At 42.0% G+C, this 26,322-nt stretch overlaps 1 protein-coding gene across 2 annotated transcripts in view; it reads right to left on the bottom strand.

The window, feature by feature from the left end:
* The window catches only part of rfx6 (regulatory factor X, 6), an 81,746-nt gene that overhangs the window by 40,079 nt on the left and 15,345 nt on the right, over positions 1-26,322 (bottom strand). The window contains exons 8-14 of one of the 2 annotated variants that reach the window (XM_063070307.1): positions 17,035-17,112; positions 16,803-16,916; positions 13,017-13,066; positions 6,460-6,619; positions 6,229-6,373; positions 328-437; positions 111-228 (exon numbers count right to left, since the gene is read on the bottom strand). In XM_063070307.1, coding sequence (XP_062926377.1) covers positions 111-228; positions 328-437; positions 6,229-6,373; positions 6,460-6,619; positions 13,017-13,066; positions 16,803-16,916; positions 17,035-17,112 — 775 coding nt within the window. The remainder of the gene's footprint in view (positions 1-110; positions 229-327; positions 438-6,228; positions 6,374-6,459; positions 6,620-13,016; positions 13,067-16,802; positions 16,917-17,034; positions 17,113-26,322) is intronic. The other variant, XM_063070315.1, reaches the window with a different exon arrangement.

Genomic DNA, 26,322 nt, shown 5'->3' with positions numbered 1-26,322 from the left:
ATGTCGGATAGTTGTTGAAATTTGTCCGAAACTTATTATCCTCTGTTGGAAGTCTTATTCAGTAGTATCTACTGGCAAGGAGCCATAGTTTAAAAAAAATGAAAGCTTACCAAAGCTTGAAGCATTGTTGAGAGTGAGGTTATGCATGACCCGAGCTCCAAAAAAACTCCACCGTAAAAGAAAATCCTGTGCTCGCTTCTTAAGGGACCTTCCATTTTGTTTGCTGGGCTTAAAATTAAAGTTTGTCGAAAGTCACCACTTAAATAAACTAATGCAAGGAAGCTTTTTATTGGAATTATTTTAATTAATCGTATTGCTAATACATACCTTGATGACTCTTTGCTCTACCACTGTATCCAACCATTCAATAAATGATTCAACAGTAGCATTTTTCTTCAACAGATCTTTCAGCTCTTGAAACACTGTAATAGAGTCATCTAGCATGTAAAAAAGGAAAATATGAGATTGCTCTAACTAGTTGAAAAAATCAGAAGTCAATTTCAAATGGCAAGAGAACAAAACTTAAGAAAGCTGCTGATTATGTATTAGCAGGATCCCGCTTGAAATGAGGTTCTCGTATATGTTCACATATTATTTGGCCCAGACGTGTATGAAGTAAGCTCTGCTCCTCCTTTAACATCGTTTTATACAGCATGTTTATACAGCATTATTCGCTGAGAGACAATATGAGGGAATATTCTCCTCTCCGACTTCTTACTTCCACTTCTCCCTGGGTCCCCTCCTCCCCCTCTTTCTCTTATTGTCCACTCTCCTTTCCTATCAGATTCTTTCTTCTCAAGCCCTTGACCTTTCCCACCCTCCTGGCTTCACCTGTCACCTTTAGCTAGACTCTTTCCCTTTCCCCCTCAGGCATCTCTCCCCTTCCCTCTCAGTCCCGAAGAAGGCTCCCGGGTCAAAATGTCAACTATTTGTTCATTTCCATAGATGCTGCCTGACCTGCTGAGTTCCTGCAGCATTTTGTGTCTTGCTGAGAGACAATCTTTTAATAGAAGCCATCTTGGAGATTTAAGAAATGAAAAAAAGATCAGATATGGAAATAAATCAATTAATGAAGGAATGAATAATGATTTGGAGGTCAGAAAATGACAGAAACCAAAAATTTTTTAAATGATCATTCAAATTCAAACACTTAAAATCTAACTTGTTAAAAACAAGCGTTGGGCACGTGGCCAAGTGGTTAAGGCGTTCATCAAGTGATTTGAAGGTCGCTAGTTCGAGCCTCAGCTGTGGCAGCGTGTTTGTGTCCTTGAGCAAGGCACATTGCTCTAGTGTCTGTTCGAGGTGTGGCGCCCCACACAGACTTCCAATCTGCGCCTTGTAAGGCATGAAAATGCCCATCGCAGGCCTCTCATGGTCTAAATCAATGTTCCCTCCTCTCCCCTTGTTAAAAACTCTTAACAGCACACACCCCATAAAGCATGAAATATAAAATGTTCCTTTCGGATTGCAAGAAATTGAGTGCTACCTGCTTCATCAGTAATCACCTCAGTAAAGAGGTGGTAACATTGTTTTGCTTCAGCCTCAAATGTTGTGGTAAACCGAATGGGCAGTTGTGGCTAATGGGCAAGATACATTTTACATCAAACAAAAGACGGAATGGCATAAACTAATCAGAAATATCAGGGTTAAAAATATTACAATAGTAAAAAAAAAGAAAGATACGTTGCATCCGGAGTTTCTCCAGTTAGCGGACGATTTCCCTCCACGCCTCTCAGACGTCGTGGGGAACCACGTAAGAGGCAAGTTACAGCAGTGGTTTGCCATTGCCTTCTGCGGGGTGAGTTTCCAAAGAGATCACCAGCTCGTAACCCAGCACGGATGGAAAGTGTGCAGGGGAGCCAACTGGATTCAAACTCGGGACCTTTCGTCCCGAAGTCCGACGCTGATGCCACTACGCCACCAGCTGGGTCACAATAGTAATAAATTGGAAATTTTTAAAAAATCTATAAGTAAACCAGCAGGTAGCCTAACAATTATTCTGAGCATTTTTCTGGCAATACTCAAGATTCAAGATTGTTTAATATCATTTCCAGTAAGCAAGTGTAAAGGAGAGAAAAAAATAATTATTACTCCAAATCCGATGCAGCACAAAAAAATAAGCCACATTAAGATAAAGAACACAGAATAATAAAAACACAATAAATATAAATATTTTAGACAGCTTGTATACATAGATTGTTTGTATGTCTATAAAGTGACGCTAGGCTTCTATGTTCTATGTTCTATGAATGTCTGTACATAAGGTCACTGATAGGAAATGATAAAGTAGTGGTGGTTAGTGGTGTGTAAGGGTGAGTTAGTGGGTGGAGGGTTTATTAGCCTTAGTGTTTGGAGAAATTAACTATTTTTGAGTCGGGCAGTCCTGAAGTGGATGCTACAAAGCCTCCTCCCTGATGGGAGTGGGGCAAACCATCCATGAGCAGGGTGAGTGGGATCCTTCATGAATTTACTGACCCTTTTGTGCCACCTTTCTGTATATACTGTATGTCCTTGATGGCAGTTAGATTTGTGATGGTTGAGCAGTTCTGACTACCCGTTGTGGAGGCTTCCTGTCTGCCACAGTACGGTTTCCATACCCTGCAGTGATGCAGGATATTAGGATGCTCTCTACTGCACAGCGGTAGAATGTCGTAGGCATATATGTGCATAGTCAAGCTTCCTTCAGCCTCCTCGGAAGTGGAGGTGTTATATAAATATAGATATCAGATTTGCACAATTCAGATGCAGGTATAACTCAAAGCACATTTCCGAGTCCTTCAAACTTTGCCTGAGAAATATGACGTAATAATAGATTATCCTGTAAAATTTCCAGGAGCCTCATGACCCATAAATATCACCAGGTTCATGAACAGTTATTACCCCTCAGCCATCAGGCTCTTGATCCAAAGGGAATAACTTCACTTGCCCCATCATTGAAATGTTCCCACAGCCGATGGACTCACTTTTAAGGACTCTTCATCTCATGTTCTCAATATTTATTTATCATTTGTTTATTATTATTTCTTTCTTTATTTTACCTGCTCCTCTCCATTCAAATAAGTAGGAAAGCTGCCCTTGCATAATTACTAATCTGATGCAAGTAGTTTGAGTGGAATCCCATGTGTAAGGTTGTGGAACTGCCTTACCTTTCTGTTTGATCTCCATGAAGCAAAAGATTTGTAAAAAAAAAACTGAACAGGTGATCCCAGCTTTGGGAATTCTACATTCACATGTGCTCGGGATTTTTGTGGTGTTATAGAATTATGTGAATATAGAAGATATTAATGCAAATGAGAACCAGTCTTCAGTTCTTAACGTAAATTGCAAACAGTAATCAGTCTGAAGTTAAAAGGTCAAGCACTGTCTATACAGCACAAGCTGCTGGCCCACATTGCATGGCAAAGGAAAGATAACAACAAAATAAGCCCAAAGAAATTCAATATTGCATCTAAAGACTGGGAAGACATTGTGCTCAATAGATACCCCAGGGGGGAATCTGTTCAAGAGGGAGCTGTGCTACACGAGAACGACCCCTACTATGCAGCAGAGAATAAGCGGTGTCTGCAAAAGGAGAGACTGAACAACCAAAGGTTCCGATCACTAATCACACACACCACTTACTCTTGCTCACACTGCCCGAGAACACGCGGATCCTGCACTGGCCTCTACAGCCACCTGAGAAACCGCCAATAGATAACCCCTTAGGAGACTGTCATACTCGATTCAAGTGATCGCACAACATCAAACCTATGTATAGTACTAGCTGATGCTTGCAATAACTCTCGCACAAATTTGTTGTAAATCTTGTTTTCTCTGTACTTACCAATCTTGTAGGAGTCATGTATCTGTTCTCTGTTTGCTTTGTATTCTGTGTTGTGCATTTATTATGGTAATTCGTCACGTGAGTGGGGGGTGGCAAAAACAAATGGAATAAGTTGTGTATTCCTGCTTATTTTGTGGTGATTTGTGGCTCGGGACATATTTTTGCTGATGACTTAATATTGCTTCAAGATTGTATGTTTGTTAGTTGCTAATAAAGCATCAAAATAAGGAATTCGTCTCTTTGGAACAATCATTTCATTGGAGCTGTGAGCGTGTCACACAAGTATAACAACTCTGTACGGTCGCAGGCAAGTTGCAATTGTTTTGTTTGATTTTGGATCTGTTTCGCCACTACACCTCTTGTCAAATTCAGATTTATTTATCACATGCACATCGAAACATTGACCTATGAAGGAAGGAAAAGATGAATTATACCAGACATTCAAGAGTGTCAGGGAAGTGAAGTATGTGCAGTGAAAATTACGGCTGAGAAGGTGCTCAGGAAGCTTAATGGTCTGAGGGTGGATAAATCTCTTGGACCTGATGGAATGCATCCTCAGGTTCTGAAGGAAGTAGCTGGAGAGATTGCGGAGTCAATAACGATGATCTTTCAAGAATCGATAGATTCTGGCATTGTACCAGATGACTGGAAAATTGCAAATGTTACTCCGCTATTTAAGAAGGGTGGGAGGCAGCAGAAAGGAAACTATAGACCTGTTAGCCTGACATCAGTGGTTGGGAGGTTGTTGGAATCGATTGTTAGGGATGAGATTACAGCGTACTTGGAGGCACATGACAAGATAGGCCAAAGTCAACATGGTTTCCTGAAAGGAAAATCCTGCCTGACAAACCTATTGTAATTCTTTGAGAAAATTACAAGCAGGGTAGACAAAGGAGATGCAGTAGTCATGGTGTACTTAGATTTTCAGAAAGCTTTTGACAAGGTGCCACACGTGAGGCTGCTTAGCAAGATAAGAGCCCATGGAATTACAGGGAAGTTACTAGCAAGGGTGGAGCATTGGCTGGTCGGCAGAACACAGAGGGTGGGAATAAAGGGATCCTATTCTGGCTGGCTGCCAGTTACCTGTGGAGTTCCACAGGGATCAGTGTTGGGACCGCTGCTTTTTCCAATGTATGTCAATGATTTGGATTATGGCATTAATAGATTTATGCCTAAATATGCCAATATGCCAAGATAGGTTGAGGAGCGGGTAATGTTGAGGAAATAGAGAGCCTGCAGAGAGACTTAGATAGTTGAGTGGAAAGGGCAAAGAGGTGGCAAATGAAATACAATGTTGGAAAGTGTATGGCCATGTACTTTGGTGAAAGAAATAAACGGGCAGACTATTATCTAGATGGGGAGAGAATTCAAAATGCAGAGGTGCAAAGGGACTTGGGAGTCCATGTGCAAGATACCCTGAAGGTTAACCCCCAGCTTGAGTCAGTGGTGAAGAAGGCGAATGCAATGTTAGCATTCATTTCTAGAGGTATAGAATATAGGAGCAGGGATGTGATGTTGTGGCTCTATAAGGCACTCATGAGACTGCACTTAAGAGTATTGTGTGCAGTTTTGGGCTCCTTATTTTAGAAAAAATATATTGACATTGGAGAGGGTTCAGAGAAGATTCACAAGAATGACTCCAGGAATGAAAGGGTTACCGTATGAGGAACGTCTGGCAGCTCTTGGGCTGTATTCCCTGGAGTTCAGAAGAATGAGGTGGGGGGATCTCATAGAAACATTCCAAATGGTAAAAAACCTGAACAGATTAGATATGGCAAAGTTATTTCCCATGGTATGGGAGTCTAGGACAGCAGGGCACGACTTCAGGATTGAATGACGTCCATTTAGAACAGAGATGCAGAGAAATTACTTTAGTCAGAGGGTGGTAAATCTGTGGAATTTGTTGCCATGTGTGGCTGTGGAGGCCCAGTCATTGTGCGTATTTAAGGCAGAGATAGATAGGTTCTTGATTAGCCAGGGCATCAAAGGGTATGGGGAGAAGGCAGGAGAGCGGGGATGACTGGAAGAATTGGATCAGCTCATGACAGAATGGCGGAGCAGACTCGATGGGCCAAATGGCCTACTTATGCTCCTATATCTTATGGTCTTATGGAAACATACTGTGAAATGTATCAATGTGTGCTCACAACCAACACAACCTAAGAATGTACTGGAGGCCACCCGCAAGTGTCACCACGCACTCTGGCGCCAACGTACAATGCCTACAATGCTCGGTAGAACATAGAACACAACAAGCATGAAACAAGCCCCTTTCTTCTCTCTCATCCTCTCTCCAACCTACCCACACAAGCAGACATTCCTTCAGGCTTCGGCCCTTAAGCTACTACTTCCGGACTGCTAAGAAAAATTGAACACTACCACAGCATATCTAGTATTGTACTTACAATCAGAATACAGCTCAAATTCCTGGTCAGCTCCACCTGATACGGCAAGGAGGGCTTGGGAGCTAATGCTATTTAGGTCCACCTTTTCAATGTCCGCCACCATGGAGTTCACAACAGTCTGGTCAAATAAAGCCGGTCTAGCAATCTGCGCAGAAGAACACACAAACCTAATTAATGGAACTGTTTACAGGAACACAAAAGAAATTCTATGTTTGGTAGCAAAGACCCTGCCTGTGCAAGATGCAAAAATGACGTTTGCCGCTTTAGAGAAGACACAAATCTTTGTGCAATGGGCAACTTCTTTTCAGCCAGATTGTCTGGGAGGTTTTCCAGTGATAAAGATATCCAGTGCTCCCAATGTTTGGCAAAATTTCTGATGTCTGCCAGCAAACTGGATAAAAAGAAAACATGAATTAGTTGTTAATCCTACCCTTTTATCTGTAATATTTTTTAACCTATAGACATTTTCTCACAGTCAGAAACCTCTGAATCAAACTGTCCAAAAGATCATCAACGTTATGTGCCTATGTAATATAACATATGCGATCATGGTCTCATGACCATGATTGCTCTTGGCAGATGTTTCTACACAAGTGCTTCGCCATCGCCTTCTTCTGGGCAATTATACAGGGCGCTATTATCAATATTCTTCAGAGATTGTTTGCTTGGCATCAGCAGTTGTATTACCAGGACTTGTGATATGCACCAGCTGCTCATACGACCATCCACCACCTGCTCCCACGGTTTCATGTGACCATGATTGGGGGGCTAAGCAGGTGCTACACCTTGCCCGAGGGTGACCTGTAAGCTAGTGGAGGGAAGGAGCACCTTACACCTCCTTTGGTAGAGATATATCTTCACCCCGTCACCCTAAAAGATTATTACGATGACAAAAAACATAATTTGTTTTTTTTATATCTATTATTATACAAGCTGAGTAAATGCACTGCTTCATTTCTTTATGGTTCCAAGTATTTCAGTCACAAATCAGCTTTTGCTCACTACCATACACCTGGAGTTACATTTGCCATATTGCATTGCCCGTCTTCTTCAAGTAAACCACAGAGGCTGTTTGGGTCCAATTCATATGCAGGAAGATTGTCGACACTGCAGTATAGATGTGCCATCTCCCGAATGGTCTGAGAAATGAAATGATTGTAAGAGCAAAGGATGCTTCCTGAAAATTGGATCTATTGCTATCAGACTTGTACTAAACGTAAGTTGTAGAAAGGAATAAATGTACAAAGGTCTGATAGTAAATAGAGTGCAATAATGTGAAATTGTCAGGAAAAATTAAATATACTTATTACAGACATCCCACCCTGCAAAAACTCATTTCAGGGAGGTAGCACCATCAATTTGCGGGAGACTTCCGGGAGAGGTGGGATGTCTGCAATAGAGTAGCTCCTTAACAGCTAGTCAGCTCGTTTAAATAACGTTAGCTATGCTAATGAACGAATGACACCCGTTAAACTCACCTCAACATGTCTTTTACAGTCTTAACCCACCATGGGCAATAGAAAAGTCACTGTTGCAAACAGTGCAGCGAGCAACACTGTCATTATTTTTGACCCCTATTAGGCAGGGGTACACTTTAGTGTAGTCTGGGGTGACGTACGTTTTATATTTTCTTTTTTTCGAACACTCTGCCACTCTGACTTTTTTTGGAACTCTCTCGCTCTTGCTCTTGCGCTTGTGGTCGCTCTCACTCGCACTTGCTTTCTCGCTCTCGCTCTCGCGCTCTCCCTCTCGTGGTCGCTCTCACTGACGCTCGCTCTCTCGCGCTTGCTTTCTTGCTCTTGCGCTCGCTCTCTCTCTCTCGCACGCGCGTTCTCTCACTCTCGCTCTCAAAAAAATCAATTTCCGGGACATTGTATATAACTTGCGGGCATCAGGGAGCCACCATTAATTTGTGGGAGACTCCCGGATCTTCCAGGAGAGGTGGGATGTCTGCATATTATGTAAGTCGTGAGAGATCGCAGGGCTGAGCTGGAAATGGATGTTTTTGTACATGGCTTGTGAAAGGTGGTATAAGTACAAGGAAAGTTAACAGAAAGTTACTGGGAGGGGAATTGAACCAAAATGTTGCAATTATACAGTGCAGAGAGACAGAGGGGTGTAAAGTGAGGGTAGAAGCAAAAAGTACAAAGGAAAAAAGTAAAAGTGGCAGGCCGACAAATCCAGGGCAAGCATTAAAAAGGGCCACTTTTCAACATAATTGTATATGGGCTAAGAGAGTTGTAAAAGAGCGCCTGAAGGCTTTACGTGTCAATGCAAGGAGCATTCGTAATAAGGTGGATGAATTGAAAGTGCAGATTGTTATTAATGATTATGATATAGTTGGGATCACAGAGACATGGCTCCAGGGTGACCAGGGATGGGAGCTCAACGTTCAGGGATATTCAATATTCAGGAGGGATAGACATGAAGGAAGGGGAGGTGGGGTGGCGTTGCTGGTTAAAGAAGAGATTAACGCAATAGAAAGGAAAGACATAAGCTGGGAAGATGTGGAATCGATATGGGTAGAGCTGCGTAACACTAAGGGGCAGAAGACGCTGGTGGGAGTTGTGTACAGGCCACCTAACAGTAGTAGTGAGGTCGGAGATGGTATTAAACAGGAAATTAGAAATGTGTGCAATAAAGGAACAGCAGTTATAATGGGTGACTTCAATCTACATGTAGACTGGGTGAACCAAATTGGTAAAGGTGCTGAGGAAGAGGATTTCTTGGAATGTATGTGGGATGGTTTTTTGAACCAACATGTCGAGGAACCAACTAGAGAGCAGGCTATTCTGGACCGGGTTTTGAGCAATGAGGAAGGGTTAATTAGCAATCTTGTCGTGAGAGGCCCCTTGGGTAAGAGTGACCATAATATGGTGGAATTCTTCATTAAGATGGAGAGTGACATAGTTAATTCAGAAACAAAGGTTCTGAACTTAAAGAGGGGTAACTTTGAAGGTATGAGACGTGAATTAGCTAAGATAGACTGGCAAATGACACTTAAAGGATTGACGGTGGATATACAATGGCAAGCATTTAAAGGTTGCATGGATGAACTACAACAATTGTTCATCCCAGTTTGGCAAAAGAATAAATCAAGGAAGGTAGTGCACCCGTGGCTGACAAGAGAAATTAGGGATAGTATCAATTCCAAAGAAGTAGCATACAAATTAGCCAGAGAAAGTGGCTCACCTGAGGACTGGGAGAAATTCAGAGTTCAGCAGAGGAGGACAAAGGGCTTAATTAGGAAGGGGAAAAAAGATTATGAGAGAAAACTGGCAGGGAACATAAAAACGGACTGTAAAAGCTTTTATAGATATGTAAAAAGAAAAAGACTGGTAAAGACAAATGTAGGTCCCCTGCAGACAGAAACAGGTGAATTGATTATGGGGAGCAAGGACATGGCAGACCAATTGAATAATTACTTTGGTTCTGTCTTCACTAAGGAGGACATAAATAATCTCCCAGAAATAGTAAGGGACAGAGGGTCCAATGAGATGGAGGAACTGAGCTAAATACATGTTAGTAGGGAAGTGGTGTTAGGTAAATTGAAGGGATTGAAGGACAGGCTAGATGCAGGAAGATTGTTTCTGATGTTGGGGAAGTCCAGAACGAGGGGTCACAGTTTTAGGATAGAGGGGAAGCCTTTTAGGACCAAGATTAGGAAAAACTTCTTCATACAGAGAGTGGTGAATCCAATTCTCTGCCACAGGAAACTGTTGAGGCCAGTTCATTGGTTATATTTAAGAGGGAGTTAGATATGGCCCTTGTGGCTACGGGGGTCAGGGGGTATGGAGGGAAGGCTGGGGCGGGGTTCTGAGTTGGATGATCAGCCATGATCATAATAAATGGCGGTGCAGGCTCGAAGGGCCGAATGGCCTACTCCTGCACCTATTTTCTATGTTTCTATGTTTCTATACAGGGCACTTGTGAAGCTACATCTAAATCTGGTCTCTGTACTATGGCTGAGCCTATGGGCCTGCTCTGGGCTTTGAGTTTATGGACTCACTTTCATCCGCAATGCTATTTGTTTACTTTTATTGTTTGCACAATTTGTTCTCTTTCTCTCTCTGTGTTAGTTGTGTTTTTCTGATGGGTTCCTTTGGGTTTCTTGTTTTGTGGCTGCCTGTAAGGAGACGAATCTCAAGGTTGTATACAGTATACACACTTTGATAATAAATGTACTTTGAAATTTGGTCTTCATATTTACAAAACAACGTTAATACATTGGAAGCAGGTCTAGTAATTTCTATGATTCTGAAGCTAAGAATAAGTAGGTTGCCACTTGTGATAATATTAGATAAGCCAGGCTTATATACACCGGCAATTGGGAGGACTTGGTGAAAACATAAAGATCAGAGAGGTTTTGACAGAATTCTTGTGGAGACAATGCTTTCTCCTGTGGGATAAAATAAACAATTAGGAGGTCAAATAAGGTGTCACCCGCTTAAGACAGGGTTGAGGGAAATTTATTTCTTTCAGAAGCTTCAGTGTTTTTGGAACTGTATTATTGATTAACTTATTTAGGGATACACTGCGGAAAAGGCCTTTCCTGCCAAAGAACAGTGATGCCCAGCGACCCACCTATCTAACCGTAGCCTAATCGCAGGACAATTTACAATAACCAATTAACCTACTAACTGGTACATCTTTGGAATGTGAAAGGAAACCCAGGTGGTCACGGGAAGGACATACGAACTTCTTACAGACAGCAGAGGAACTGAACTCTGAACTCTGATGTTAAAGTTGTAATAGCATGGTCCCCCATTTTTATAAGCACTTTTGAAAAGAAATGTTTGCGACTACGGCAGAAAAGAGTGACCTCATGGAAACCTGTTGAATGTTGAAAGGACTTGATAGGGTGGATGTGGAAGAGGATGCTTCCCATTGTGAGGGAGCCTAAGACCAGAGGACGCAGCCCCCGAAAAGAGGGGCATCCTTTTAGAATGGAGATGAGGAGAAATTTCTTTAGTCAGAGAGAGGTGAATCTGTGGAATTTGTTGCCACAGGTGGCTGTGGAGTGCAAGTCATTGGGGATGTTTGAGGCAGCAGTTGATGGATTCTTGATTAGTCAGGACATAAAGGGATATGGGGAGAAGGTAGGAGATTGCTGCTGAGAAGGAAATGAATCAGCCATAATGAAATGGCAGAGCAGACTCAATGGGCCAAATGGCCTAATTCTGCTCCTATTTAAAGTCAAATTATTTTTTTGTTGATTGATTTAGAGATACACTGCAGAACAGGCCCTCTGGCCCAATGAGTCACATCACTCAGCAACCTCCCTATTTAACCCTTGCCTAAACACAGGACAAATTAGAATGACCAATTAACCTACTAACCTTTATATCTTCGAACTGTGGGAGGAAAGCAGAGCACCCAGGGAAAACCCACGCACTCACGGGGAGAATGTACTAACTCCTTACAGACAGAGCCAAAAATTGAACTCTGAACTCTGACACCTAGAGCTGTAATGATGTCTCATTAACCGCTATGCTACCGTGCTGCCCATTTACAGGGCAGTGGAAGTAGTGTTTACGTGTTTTAAAGATGAAGTTTGATAAGTAACAGGATAAAATATTTACCACAGGTAGACAGATTATACTCATGTTATATGTGTGGGCACGTGGCCAAGTGGTTAAGGCATTCGACTAGCGACCTGAAGGTCGTGAGTTCGAGCCCCAGCCGAGGCAATGTGTTGTGTCCTTGAGCAAGGCACTTAATCACACATTGCTCTGCGACAACACTGGTGCCAAGCTGTATGGGTCCTAATGCCCCTCCCTTAGACAACATCAGTGTCGTGGAGAGAGGAGACTTGCAGCATGGGCAACTACTGGTCTTCCATACAACCTTGCCCAGGCCTGCGCCCTGGAGAGTGAAGACTTTCCAGGTGCAGATCCATGGTCTTGCAAGACTAATGGATGATTTTATATCTTTAATTATATGACAGAGCAGGATTGAGGGTTGCATGGTTCATTAATGCTCGTAGTTGGTCAGTACTGATGTTCATATGCTGTATTTTTGAAAATCTCTCTCGTCCATATTTCTGTTGATGCCCTTCCACTGAAAGGGCAGATGCAGAACCATTGTTTTTGGCCAGAGGTAAAACTTAGTAATCCTTCTAGCTAACAGTGGTTTGGCTTTGACCAACAATGGGATTTCTTCAAAATTGAATTTGTTTAAAAGGTCCTTCTCTATTTTATAAATTTAGCAAAAATTGGTCTATAAAATTGCATGTCACATCAATGAACATTGCTACATTAATTCATTATGCGTCGTGTTGTATGACATAGCCCATTGTGGCCTTTCTATGACCATGACTGTCTTTGGCAATTTTTTCTGCAGAATTGTTTTGCCATTGCCTCCTTTCAGGCAGTGTCTTTACAAGATGAGTGACCCCAGCCATGATCTTCAGAGACTGTCTGCCTGGCATCAGTGGCCACATAACCAGGATTTGTGATATGCACCAGCTGCTTATACGACCATCCACCACCTGCTCCCGTGGCTTCACATGACCCTGATTCGGAAGCTAAGTAGGTGCTGCTCCTTGCCCAAGGGTGACCTACTGGCTAGCGGAGGGAAGGCACGATCTCCTTTGGTAGAGGTGTATCTCTGTTAACTATCTATTGACAATGAACCCCTGACATTCACAATTAATTGTTGTTAATGCCACAAAACTTTCCAATGAATGCTTTTTAGCATCTACAGTACATCGATGATATCAATATTTTTTCCATAACGTAACAGAATAACTTCATAATTACTTCCACTTTCTGGGAACAAATTCTTACCTCTCTGGCATTTCTTGCATTGTTGCAGGAATAAGTACATCTGTCAGGACCTGGGTGATAAAAACATAACCTTTTCACTTTATTTCATGCAGACAAATTTAAGAAATTATCAATCAATGTGGAAAAGATATCACTCATTCTTATGATTTGTGCTAGTTAATATGCTAGTTAATTCATAAAATTTGCAACTACATACTACAACACAGAACACTAATAAGTCAATATTTTCAGTGAGGACCAAGTCCTATATTATTATCTGCTCTTCCTTCCCTTTCTCCTAAGTCTACACTCCTCTTCACCCTTCCTTTCCACCTTGCTTCACCTATCACCTTCCAGTTACCCTCCTTCACCTTCCCCCACCTTTTTATTCTGGCATCTTCCCACTTCCTTTCCAGTCCTGAAGAAAGGACTCGGCCCGAAACGTTGACAGTTTACTTATTTCAACAGATGCTTCCAAACATGCTGAGTTCCTCCAGCATTTTGTATGTGTTGCTTTTGTATTATCATTTGTATCTGATTTATTGCAATATAATATAATAGGCACATTAGCACGACATTGTTATTTTCTTAATGTACAAACTACCTGAAATTTCTTTCCTTCCCCTTCCCCACCACCCCTTTGGTTTCAGCCCCGCAGGGTGCAACTGCAAGAAAACTTGAAACTGTCACTTTCCTGTCCAGACTGCTTGTTGAGGCTTCGCTGAATTAACAAATATAACAGATCTGCGTCTGAAGCATACCCAGCAGCAGCATTTAACTGGGGCAACACTTTCTATTGGAAGATAACCAAGCTTCAGACTGACCAGAGGTATCTTTCACCAAGCTGATGGCCTTCCAGCAGTAGCTAATGTTTCTCATTGGGAAACAACGTATAAAGCCCAGAGCAACACACACAAGATGCTGGAGGAACTCAGCAGGTCAGGCAGCATCTATGGAAAAGAGTACAGCCGACATTTCGGGATGACATGCTTCATCAGAACCCTTCATTGTGTACCTTTTTCCTTAGATGTTGTCTAGTCTGCTGAGTTCTGCCAGCGTTTTGTGTGTTGCTTGGATTTTCAGCATCTGCAGATTTTCTCTTGTTCATAAAGACCAGAGTCTTGTTTTATATAGCTTTTCTGAAATTATCTTGAGTACATCTCTTCCAAGACCTTCTTGGGAGACATGAAATCCAGAAAAGGATGATTGATGGTCTAGTAGCTCCTTGTATATAATACTCCAGCTATATTTAAAATCTTACAAGAAGAATTCTGCTCACCACAGGCCAGATCTTGGTACTTGTTGAAATTTGGCATTTTGCCAAATGGTTTTTTGGCGTCTCCTCAAGAAACACCAAGTCCATCATGTACTTTTCTTACAAGGAGTGTTTGACAGCACCATGGCTAGATGCAATTATCCTACCACTGGGTACAAACAAAGTGAGTACATGGATGGACAGACAGAAGTTTCTGTGTCTTGGGTGTTTGTACAGCATGGCAGCACCTCTACTTCCTTAGTCTATTGAGATTCAGCATGACATCTATAACTTCGACAAACTTCTATATCATGTATTGCATTGTACAGCCGCTGCAAATTTCACGACATATGCTGGTGATAGTAAATCTGATTCTCAACCATCAGGTTCTTAAATAAAAGAGGATAACTACACTCACTTTGCCCAGCATTGAAATGTTCCTAGAACCACTGATCTCACTTTAAGGATTCTTTATCTTATTATCGCATATTCTCATTATTTATTTATTTTTTTATATTTGCATTTACACAGTTTGCTGTCTTCTGCACTCTACTTGATCTTACATATACAGACTTGGATAATAAATTTTACATTACTTTGACTTTCAAATTCAGAGATTTGAACACAAAACTAAAACACAAAACCCATCAGTGGTGGGGAAGATGCTGGACTCAATTATAAAAGATGAAATAGCGCCATATTTGGATAGCAGTAGCAGGATAGGTCTGAGGCAGCATGGATTTACGAAGGGGAAATCAGGCTTGACTAATCTTCTGGAATTTTTTGAGGATGTAACTATGAAAATGGACATGGCCAGTGGATGTAGTGTATCTGGACTTTCAAAAAGCCTTTGATAAGGTCCTACATAGGAGGTTAGTGGGTAAAATTAGAGCACATGGTATTGGGGGTAGGGTACTGACATGGATAGAAAATTGGTTGGCAGACAGGAAACAAAGAGTAGGGATTAATGGGTCCTTTTCAGAATGGCAGGCAGTGACCATTGGGGTACCACAAGGCTCGGTTCTGGGACTGCAGCTATTTACAATAAGCATTAATGGTTTAGATGAAGGGATTAAACGTAACATTAGCAAATTTTCAGATGACACAAAGCTGGGTGACAGTGTGAAATGTGAGGAGGATGTTATGAGAATACAGGGTGACTTGGACAGGTTGGGTGAGTGGGCAGATGCAGCTTAATGTGGATAAATGTGAGGTTATCCACTTTGGTGGCAAGAACAGGAAGGCAGATTACTATCTGAATGGTGTCAAGTTAGGAAAAGGGGAAGTACTACGAGATCTGGGTTTCCTTGTTCACCAGTCACAGAAAGTAAGCATACAGGTACAGCAGGCAGTGAAGAAAGCTAATGGCATGTTGGCCTTCATGACAAGGGGAGTTGAGTATAGAAGCAAAGAGGTCCTTCTGCGGATGTAGAAGGCCCTGGTGAGACCCCACCTGGAGTATTGTGTGTAGTTTTGGTCTCCAAATTTGAGGAAGGACATTCTTGCTTGGACGGAGTGCAGCGTAGGTTCACTGGGTTAATTCCAGTGATGGCAGGAATGTCATTTGTTTATTGGAGGATGAGAGGAGATCTGATTGAAACATATCAGATTATTAAGGGATTGGACACGCTAGAGGCAGGAAACATGTTCCCGATGTTGGGGGAGTCCAGAACCAGAGGCCACAGTTTAAGAATAAGACCATTTAGAACGGAGTTGAGGAAAAACTTTTTCACACAGAGGGTTGTGGTTCTGTGGAACGCTCTGCCTAAGAAGGTAGTGGAGGACAATTCTCTGGATTCTTGCAAGAAAGAGTTAGATAGAGCTCTTAAAGATAGCGGAGTCAAGGGATATGGGGAGAAGGCAGGAACAAGGTACTGATTGTGGATGATCAGCCATGATCACAGTGAATGGCTGTGCTGGCTCGAAGGGCCGAATGGCCTACTCCTGCACCTATTGTCTATTAAAACTCTAAGCAAGCGGGCTATAGTAGTTCAAAGAGAGGCCAGATCTGTAAGAAGTGCTACCTTCCAAATGAAGTACTAAACAATGGTTATGTCCTCTGTCGAGTCTAAGGAAAAGACCCCTGACACTACTCTGTCCAACAGTAGGGCAGTCATTAGCAATACCATATCCTGTACCTATCCTACAAATCAATATTATTCAAATAAATTACATGTTGATTAACATTTTGGTGTTTTTTGACATGTTGATTGTAAGCTGGCTTCTATTTTTATCTCTACCTTGCAATTTAAAAAGTGATACATGAAAGCAATTTTTTATTTTGTCTCCAGAATCTACTTGTTCCACTTTCTCTTCTCAGATAGATTTTCTCTTATTTCCATGGGTTCTACCACTCACACAATAATTAGATAACTAATTTTGAAAAGATCACTATGGTATCTGCTTTCTACATTTATTTTTACCTGAGAATGAAAAAAAAGCATTAAAATTCAAAACTAAGCATAAAATAGAGTTGCATGATGTTTAATGCTGGTTTTAAAAAACAGGTGACACTGGCTGCATTCTTTATAATCACTTCAGCCAATACTTACCTTATAAAGTATGGAGTCACAGACACAAAATATGTCAATGATGACAGGATTTTCCAACAATGGAAGAAGATGGTCTGGCATCCCTTGCCAAAAGTGCAATAGGAAATTCTGAATCTGAAGATTAAAGTAAAAATAGTAGAATAACTTTTCCTTTTGGATTCAAGGTCATTTAAATCTTTTTACTAGGCATGCTCAAGTGAAATCACACTGCAATATTTTTATATAATCTTACCTCTTCAAAGTTCCCATTGATTGCATTATCCAGGATACATTGGCAATGTGTTTTGTACATCATAATTAATGTATCTACCTGTGTTGATACAAATATCATGAAATATATTAGAATGCTGGCTTGTGTAACTCACGGGTAACATTTTACAATCATGCAAGGGATGAGATGGGAATAGATTTGCACCAGTTTGTCCTTCATATCTTCCCACTTTCCTAGAAATTATGGCTAATCTGTGGCCTAATATGACAAATTTGCTATATGACCTAATACCAAACATCAACAAAATCTATTCATCTCAGAATTGGGATTATCATCTAACCCGACAAAAACTGCCAATTGCAGAAATGAGTTAAAAACTGTCCCGTGAACAAATGTTCGGTGCAGAAGTGTTTGTTTACATGCCCTTAATTTCCTTGTTTACATGGCCATTTTAAGCACCGGGCCCGATTGAAATGGTCAGGGTCAGAGACGGGCCAGTCCAGCTGGCTGCTCTGCGGGGTTTGCTCAGCTCTGTACTGGACTGAGGCCTTCTGAATCAGCTTCTGTGGACTCCTGGCTTTATGAACTTCAGTTCTGAATGCTGTTTGCTTGATTTATTGTTTGCGGGATTTGTTTCATTTACCCTCTCTGCACATTCAGTGTTTGATCATCGAACTGTTGCTCAACCTTGCACTCAACGTAAGATGAAAGAGCTGATTGTGGACTTCAGGAAGGGTATGATGAAGGAACACATACCAATCCTCACAGAGGGATCAGAAGTGGAGAGGGTGAGCAGCTTCAAGTTCCTGGGTGTCAAGATCTCTGAGGACCTAACCTGGTCCCAACATATCGATGCAGTTATAAAGAAGGCAAGAGAGTGATTATACTTGATTTGGAGCTTGAAGAGCATCGATATGTCAAGAAATATACTCAAAAACTTCAATAGTTGTACCGTGGGGAGCATTCTGACACAGTGCATCACTGTCTGGTATTGTGGGGAGGGGGGGCTACTGCACAGGACCGTAAGAAGCTGCAGGGGGTGTAAATTTACTCGGCTCCATCTTGGGTAACAATACGTGTATACAGCAATTGATTTACTTATTACTTTTTTTCCTTCTTCTATATCACGTATTGCATTGAACTACTGCTGCTAGGTTAACAAATTTCATGACACATGCCATCGATAATAAACCTGATTCTGATTCTGATGGTCTTCATCTGCTTTTTAATGGATTCTATTGGCTTCATTTGCTTCATGGCAGACGAATCTCAAGGTTGTATAAAGTACACATACTTTGAGAAGAAATATACTTTGAATTTCCAGTATTGTTCAAGACTCATTTATCAATGGAAATCATTCCTCAGAATCATCAAAAAATTGATCACTTCTACAGTCTGGGAAATGCAGTTTAATTCGCTTAAACAATTCTTCATTTAATCCTTGGTGACTAGAAACCATTTTAGAGAGGATTAGGTGTGTCACCTAAAACACGTGTTAATTTCTACAGATAAACCATGGACAGCATTGTGACTGGGTGCATCACTGTCTGGTATGGGGGGGGGTGCGGCTTCTGCACAGGATATAAGTAAGATGCAGAGAGTTGTAAAGTTAGTCAGCCGTATCATGAGCACTAGCCTCCGTGGTATCCAAAACATCTTCAAGGAGCGTTGTCTCAATAATGCTGCATCCATCATTAAGGACCCCATCACCCAGGATGTGCCCTCTCCTCATTATTACCATCAGGAAGGAGGTACAAAAACCTGAAGGCACTACCTCAATGATTCACGAACAGCTTCTTCTTCTCCACCATCAGATTTCTGAATGGATTTTGAACCCATGAACAATACCTCACTACTTTTAATGCATTATTTATTTAATTTAAGTATTATAATAAAACTGAACACTATATAATATTCAGTTTTTTTTTCCAATATGGAAGGAGGCTGTTCCTAAATGGACATTGAACCCTTGACACAACGTCACTTTATTAATAGAAAATTAGAAAATAGGTGCAGGAGTAGGCCATTCGGCCCTTGGAGCCTGCACCGCCATTTATTATGATCATGGCTGATCATCCAACTCAGAACCCTGCCCCAGCCTTCCCTCCATAACCCCTCACCCCCATAGCCACAAGGGCCATATCTAACTCCCTCTTAAATATAGCCAATGAACTGGCCTCAATTGTTTCCTGTGGCAGAGAATTCCATAGATTCACCACTCTCTGTGTGAAGAAGTTTTTCCTAATCTCGGTCCTAAAAGGCTTCCCCTCTATCCTCAAACTGTGGCCCCTCGTTCTGGACTTCCCCAACATCGGGAACAATCTTCCTGCATCTAGCCTGTCCAATCCCTTTAGGATCTTATACGTTTCAATCAGATCCCCCCTCAATCTTCTAAATTCCAACGAGTACAAGCCCAGTTCATCCAGTCTTTCTTCATATGAAAGTCCTGCCATCCCAGGAATCAATCTGGTGAACCTTCTTTGTACTCCCTCTATGGCAAGGATGTCTTTCCTCAGATTAGGGGACCAAAACTGCACACAATACTCCAGGTGTGGTCTCACCAAGGCCTTGTACAACTGCAGTAGTACCTCCCTGCTCCTGTACTCAAATCCTCTCGCTATAAATGCCAGCATACCATTCGCCTTTTTCACCGCCTGCTGTACCTGCATGCCCACTTTCAATGACTGGTGTATAATGACACCCAGGTCTCGTTGCACCTCCCCTTTTCCTAATCGGCCACCATTCAGATAATAATCTGTTTTCCTATTTTTGCCACCAAAGTGGATAACTTCACATTTATCCACATTAAATTGCATCTGTCATGAATTTGCCCACTCACCTAACCTATCCAAGTCACCCTGCATCCTCTTAGCATCCTCCTCACAGCTAACACTGCCACCCAGCTTCGCGTCATCCGCAAACTTGGAGATGCTGCATTCAATTCCCTCATCCAAGTCAATAATATATATTGTAAACAACTGGGGTCCCAGCACTGAGCCTTGCAGTACCCCACTAGTCACCGCCTGCCATTCTGAAAAGGTCCCGTTTATTCCCACTCTTTGCTTCCTGTCTGCTAACCAATTCTCCACCCACACCAATACCTTACCCCCAATACCGTGTGCTTTAAGTTTGCACACTAATCTCCTGTGTGGGACCTTGTCAAAAGCCTTTTGAAAATCCAAATATACCACATCCACTGGTTCTCCCCTATCCACTCTACTAGTTACATCCTCAAAAAATTCTATGAGATTCGTCAGACATGATTTTCCTTTCACAAATCCATGCTGACTTTGTCCGATCATTTCACCGCTTTCCAAATGTGCTGTTATCACATCCTTGATAACTGACTCCAGCAGTTTCCCCACCACCGACGTTAGGCTAACCGGTCTATAATTCCCCAGTTTCTCTCTCCCTCCTTTTTTAAAAAGTGGGGTTACATTAGCCACCCTCCAATCCTCAGGAATTAGTCCAGAATCTAACGAGTTTTGAAAAATTATCACTAATGCATCCACTATTTCTTGGGCTACTTCCTTAAGCACTCTAGGATGCAGACCAGCTGGCCCTGGGAATTTATCTGCCTTCAATCTCTTCAATTTACCTAACACCACTTCCCTACTAACATGTATTTCGCTCAGTTCCTCCATCTCACTGGACCCTCTGTCCCCTACTGTTTCTGGAAGATTATTTATGTCCTCCTTAGTGAAGACAGAACCAAAGTAATTATTCAATTGGTCTGCCATGTCCTTGCTCCCCATAATCAATTCACCTGTTTCTGTCTGCAGGGGACCTACATTTGTCTTTACCAGTCTTTTTCTTTTTACATATCTATAAAAGCTTTTACAGTCCGTTTTTATGTTCTCTGCCAGTTTTCTCTCATAATCTTTTTTCCCCTTCCTAATTAAGCCCTTTGTCCTCCTCTGCTGAACTCTGAATTTCTCCCAGTCCTCAGGTGAGCCACTTTCTCTGGCTAATTTGTATGCTTCTTCTTTGGAATTGATACTATCCCTAATTTCTCTTGTCAGCCATGGGTGCACTACCTTCCTTGATTTATTCTTTTGCCAAACTGGGAGAACAATTGTTGTAGTTCATCCATGCAACCTTTAAATGCTTGCCATTGCATATCCACCGTCAATCCTTTAAGTGTCATTTGCCAGTCTATCTTAGCTAATTCACGTCTCATACCTTCAAAGTTACCCCTCTTTAAGTTCAGAACCTTTGTTTCTGAATTAACTATGTCACTCTCCATCTTAATGAAGAATTCCACCATATTATGGTCACTCTTACCCAAGGGGCCTCTCACGACAAGATCGCTAATTAACCCTTCCTCATTGCTCAAAACCCAGTCCAGAATAGCCTGCTCTCTAGTTGGTTCCTCGACATGTTGGTTCAAAAAACCATCCCGCATACATTCCAAGAAATCCTCTTCCTCAGCACCTTTACCAATTTGGTTCACCCAGTCTACATGTAGATTGAAGTCACCCATTATAACTGCTGTTCCTTTATTGCACACATTTCTAATTTCCTGTTTAATACCATCTCCGACCTCACTACTACTGTTAGGTGGCCTGTACACAACTCCCACCAGCGTCTTCTGCCCCTTAGTGTTACGCAGCTCTACCCATATCGATTCCACATCTTCCCGGCTTATGTCCTTCCTTTCTATTGCGTTAATCTCTTCTTTAACCAGCAACGCCACCCCACCTCCCCTTCCTTCATGTCTATCCCTCCTGAATATTGAATATCCCTGAACGTTGAGCTCCCATCCCTGGTCACCCTGGAGCCATGTCTCTGTGATCCCAACTATATCATAATCATTAATAACAATCTGTACTTTCAATTCATCCACCTTATTACGAATGCTCCTTGCATTGACACATAAAGCCTTCAGGCGCTCTTTTACAACTCTCTTAGCCCTTATACAATTATGTTGCAAAGTGGCCCTTTTTAATGCTTGCCCTGGATTTGTCGGCCTGCCACTTTTACTTTTCTCCTTAGTACTTTTTGCTTCTACCCTCACTTTACACCCCTCTGTCTCTCTGCACTCGTTCCCATCCCCCTGTTGTGAACTAACCTCCTCACGCCTAGCCTCTTTAATTTGATTCCCACCCCCCAACCATTCTAGTTTAAAGTCACCTCAGTAGCCCCCGCTAATCTCCCTGCCAGGATATTGTTCCCCCTAGGATTCAAGTGTAACCCGTCCTTTTTGTACAGGTCACGCCTGCGCCAAAAGAGGTCCCAATGATCCAAAAACTTGAATCCCTGCCCCCTGCTCCAATCCCTCAGCCACGCATTTATCCTCCACCTCATCGCATTCCTACTCTCACTGTCGCGTGGCATAGGCAGTAATCCTGAGATTACTACCTTTGCGGTCCTTTTTCTCAACTCCCGTCCTAGCTCCCTATATTCTCCTTTCAGGACCTCATCCCTTTTCCTACCTATGTCATTGGTACCTATATGTACCACGACCTCTGGCTCCTCACCCTCCCACTGCAGGATATCTTGGACACGATCAGAAGTATCCCGGACCCTGGCACCAGGGAGGCAAACTACCATCCGGGTCTCTGGACTGCGTCCACAGAATCGCCTATCTGACCCCCTTACTATCGAGTCCCCTATCACAACTGCCTTCCTCTTCCTTGCCCTACCCTTCTGAGCTACAGGGCCAGACTCTGTGCCGGAGGCACGGCCGCTGTCGCTTCCCCCGGGTAAGCTCTCCCCCCCAACAGTACTCAAACAGGAGTACCTATTGTCAAGAGGCACAGCCACCGGGGTACTCTCTATTACCTGACTCTTCCCCTTCCCCCTCCTAACCGTGACCCACTTGTCTGCCTCCCGTGGCCCCGGCGTGACCACCTGCCTGCAACTCCTCTCTATCACCTCCTCACTCTCCCTGACCAGACGAAGGTCATCGAGCTGCAGCTCCAGTTCCGTAACGCGGTCCCTTAGGAGCGGCATCTCGATGCACTTGACGCAGATGTAGACGTCCGGGAGGCTTGGAGACTCCAGGGCCTCCCACATCCGACACTGAGAACAACAAACTGCCCTCACACTCATACTGCCCCTCTCCTCAAATAACAACAGAAAATGAATGTCAAACCTTCCTCGTCTCGCCCGCTTCCGCCTAAGCCCGGTGAGCCGAAGCCCTTAAGTCTTCACTCTATATATTATTTCTATTTTTTGCATGATTTTTAATCTATTCAATATACATACCCTGTAATTGATTTATTTATTATTTTTTTCTTCTATATTATGTATTGCATTGAACTGCTGCTGCTAAATCAACAAATTTCACGACACATGGCAGTAATAATAAATCTGATTCTGATTTTGTGCTAATTCAATGGCCAATCCTTCCTTCCTTGGAAATCATGCCTAGAGTTGTCCACAGCTCTCAGAGTGTGAGCAATAGAACACTCTATAGCTGTCACATAGGTATTTCCCCTTTGTATTCTAGTTTTCAAGATTATCTAAAAGTTAAATTTCATTTTCAGTTGCTTCACCTAAATGCAAAAATTTGAAATAGTTGTGTGTTGCAATCTGGTTCTAAAAAATCAACATCAACTCATTTTTACTGCTGAGCATTTAAACACAGCGGCTTCAAAAATATGGCTGGGCAGAATCCAGCTGAATGAGTAAGAACTGAATTATACACAAAATACACATTAATTTTCCCCTTTGAAAACAAATGTTATCAGTGGGGAAGGTGTCAGAGCAGAGACTCACTACACTAAGAACTCAAATTTTCTAAAACACTGCATAGTGGCTACTTGAACAACCAATACTGCTCAGAGACTTGGTGAGGGGGTTTGGTCAATCCTAGTTGATGCATCTTCCATAGAATCCAATAATAATAATGTTCAAAGTTGAAGAAATGTATTCGATCCTTTATCAAGAAACTAGCAAAACAAACAACCTCAAAGTGATAAAACTAGTGAAACTGAAACTAACGAGATTTTATGTCCTACCGAAGGGTCACGGCCCGAAACGTCTACTGTACTTTTTTTTTCCATAGATGCTATATATTTTTTCCATAGATGATATGTAAAATTATGATGGGTGTAGATAGAGTGAATGCAAGAAAGGCTTTTTCCACTGAGGCAAGAGGAGAAAAAGACCAGAGGACATGGGTTAAGGGTGAAGGGGGAAAAATTTAAAGGGAACATTAGGGGGGGCTTCTTCACACAGAGAGTGGTGGGAGTGTGGAATGAGCTGTCAGACGAGGTGGTAAATGCGGGTTTTTTTTAACATTTAAGAATAAATAGGACAGATACATGGATGGGATGTGTATGGAGGGATATGGTCCGTGTGCAGGTCAGTGGGACTAGGCAGAAAATGGTTCGGCACAGCCAAGAAGGGCCAAAAGGCCTATTTCTGTGCTGTAGTTTTTCTATGGTTTCTATGCTGCCTGGCCTGCTTAGTTCTTCCAGCATTTTATGTGTGCTGCTAATGAGCTTAAATGTACTGAAGTTGCATTAAGCAAAGTTAAGTAAAGTTAAACACAAAAGGTTAAACAAAATTAAACGGTCAACAAAAAGGTATCACCCCGACTTACTCCCTAGTTCTAAACTAGCTAGAATGACTCTAAAAAGCATGAACACATAATTAAAAACCTTCACTTCTACCACGCTCCCAACAACGTGACTAGTTACCTTATTACATATAAATAAATGAGCAACGCAGATTAGAATGCAGGTAGAGAACAGATACATGGCTCCTGCACACTGTATTGTGGGATACACCAACTGAGATGAAGCATCTCAGAAGCTAGCTTGATAGGGTAGTGGATCCCCACTTGATACGATGACTAGTGGGTTAGAGACTATGTATGTGGCCCAGTACTCCAGATACTTTACGATATTTCTTTTGCTCATAAATCATTAAATGGAATGCGATATAGGGGTACATACATACTCTGAGGTTTCCCATCATGTGCTTAAAACAGGCAACCAAACACATATAGAAATACTATTCTTCAAAGCGTGTTCAGATGAATTCAGATACTATTCCAAGGGATTGATTATTATTAGGCTCAAAAACTGCTGTGAATACCTCAGCTCAATTTGCAACCAAGGTCCCTAATAAATGGGCCATAAATGCTAGAAAAACAAACAGAAATCTCAATCAATATTTCATTCAATTGATTGGTCTGTGACCTCCCACTTCCACGTCAATTCAGTTTTATCTCTCTGAGTAAGGTAAATCCAATAAGAACTTTGATTTGTAAGATGCATATGATTTTAATCGTTTAGACTTGGTTCTAGGTCTACTTTAATAATATGCACCAAAAAAAGGAAGCAAATCCCACAAAGGCTGAAAACTTGAAGTGTTGAAGAAAACTCTAAAAATACCAGGAATAAATGAGTGAAAAAGAGAAGCAGTAGATAAACATTGAACATAGAACATTGACATCTGCAGCACATTACAGGCCCTTCGGCCCACAATATTGTGCTAACCATGTAACCTACTCAAGAAACTGCCTAGAATTTCCCTAAACAACAAGAATTCTGCAGATGCTTCAGTTAGTCCTGACGAAGGGTCTTGGCCTGAAACGTCGACTGCACCTCTTCCTAGAGATGCTGCCTGGCCTGCTACGTTCACCAGCAACTTTTATGTATAGAATTTCCCTAAAATTGAGGAAGCAGATGCTTCGAGCACAGAAATGGTGTGGCTTGTTTGTGGTTTATGTAGTGCTATTACAGAAATGTGTACTATAACACTATTATACTTTATAATTTATTATTGCGCCAGCAATCAGGGATCAGTGTTCAATTCCCTCCATTGTCTATGAGGAGCTTGTATGCTGTCATGTGGGTTTCCACCTGGTACTTTGTTTTTCATAAACCATAAGGTATAGGAGCAGAATTAGGCCATTTGACCCATCGAATCTGCTCCTCCTTTTCATCGTTGATCCATTTTCCCTCTCAGCCCCAATCTCCTGCCTTCTCCCCAGATCCCTTCATGCATTGACTAATCAAGAATCCACCAGCCTCTGCTTTAAGTATACCCAATAACTTGTTATTTCACATGGAAATAAAACAATACTCTTTCTATATTCCATAAAATTACTTCAGTGCTTGGGCAGTGCGTTGTAAATCTACCTTATTATTCCTTCAAAATTCTGCAAGTACAGGTTAGGTTCAGTAAGTTGTGAGCAAGTTAATGGTGGCCAGAAGTATGGCAACACTTGCAGGTTGGCCTCAACACATATTCTGACTGCACTGGTTGTTGACGTGCATTACTCTTTGTGTGACAAATAACACCAATCTTTCTTTCTTTCCTCTTTAGCAACGTGCAATTGCTTGAGCAATA

This window comes from Mobula hypostoma, chromosome 2 (assembly GCF_963921235.1).
Source record: "Mobula hypostoma chromosome 2, sMobHyp1.1, whole genome shotgun sequence".
NCBI lineage: Eukaryota > Metazoa > Chordata > Chondrichthyes > Myliobatiformes > Myliobatidae > Mobula > Mobula hypostoma.
Note: the sequence above shows the minus strand (reverse complement) of the source record. Positions and strands in the feature narration are given on the sequence as shown.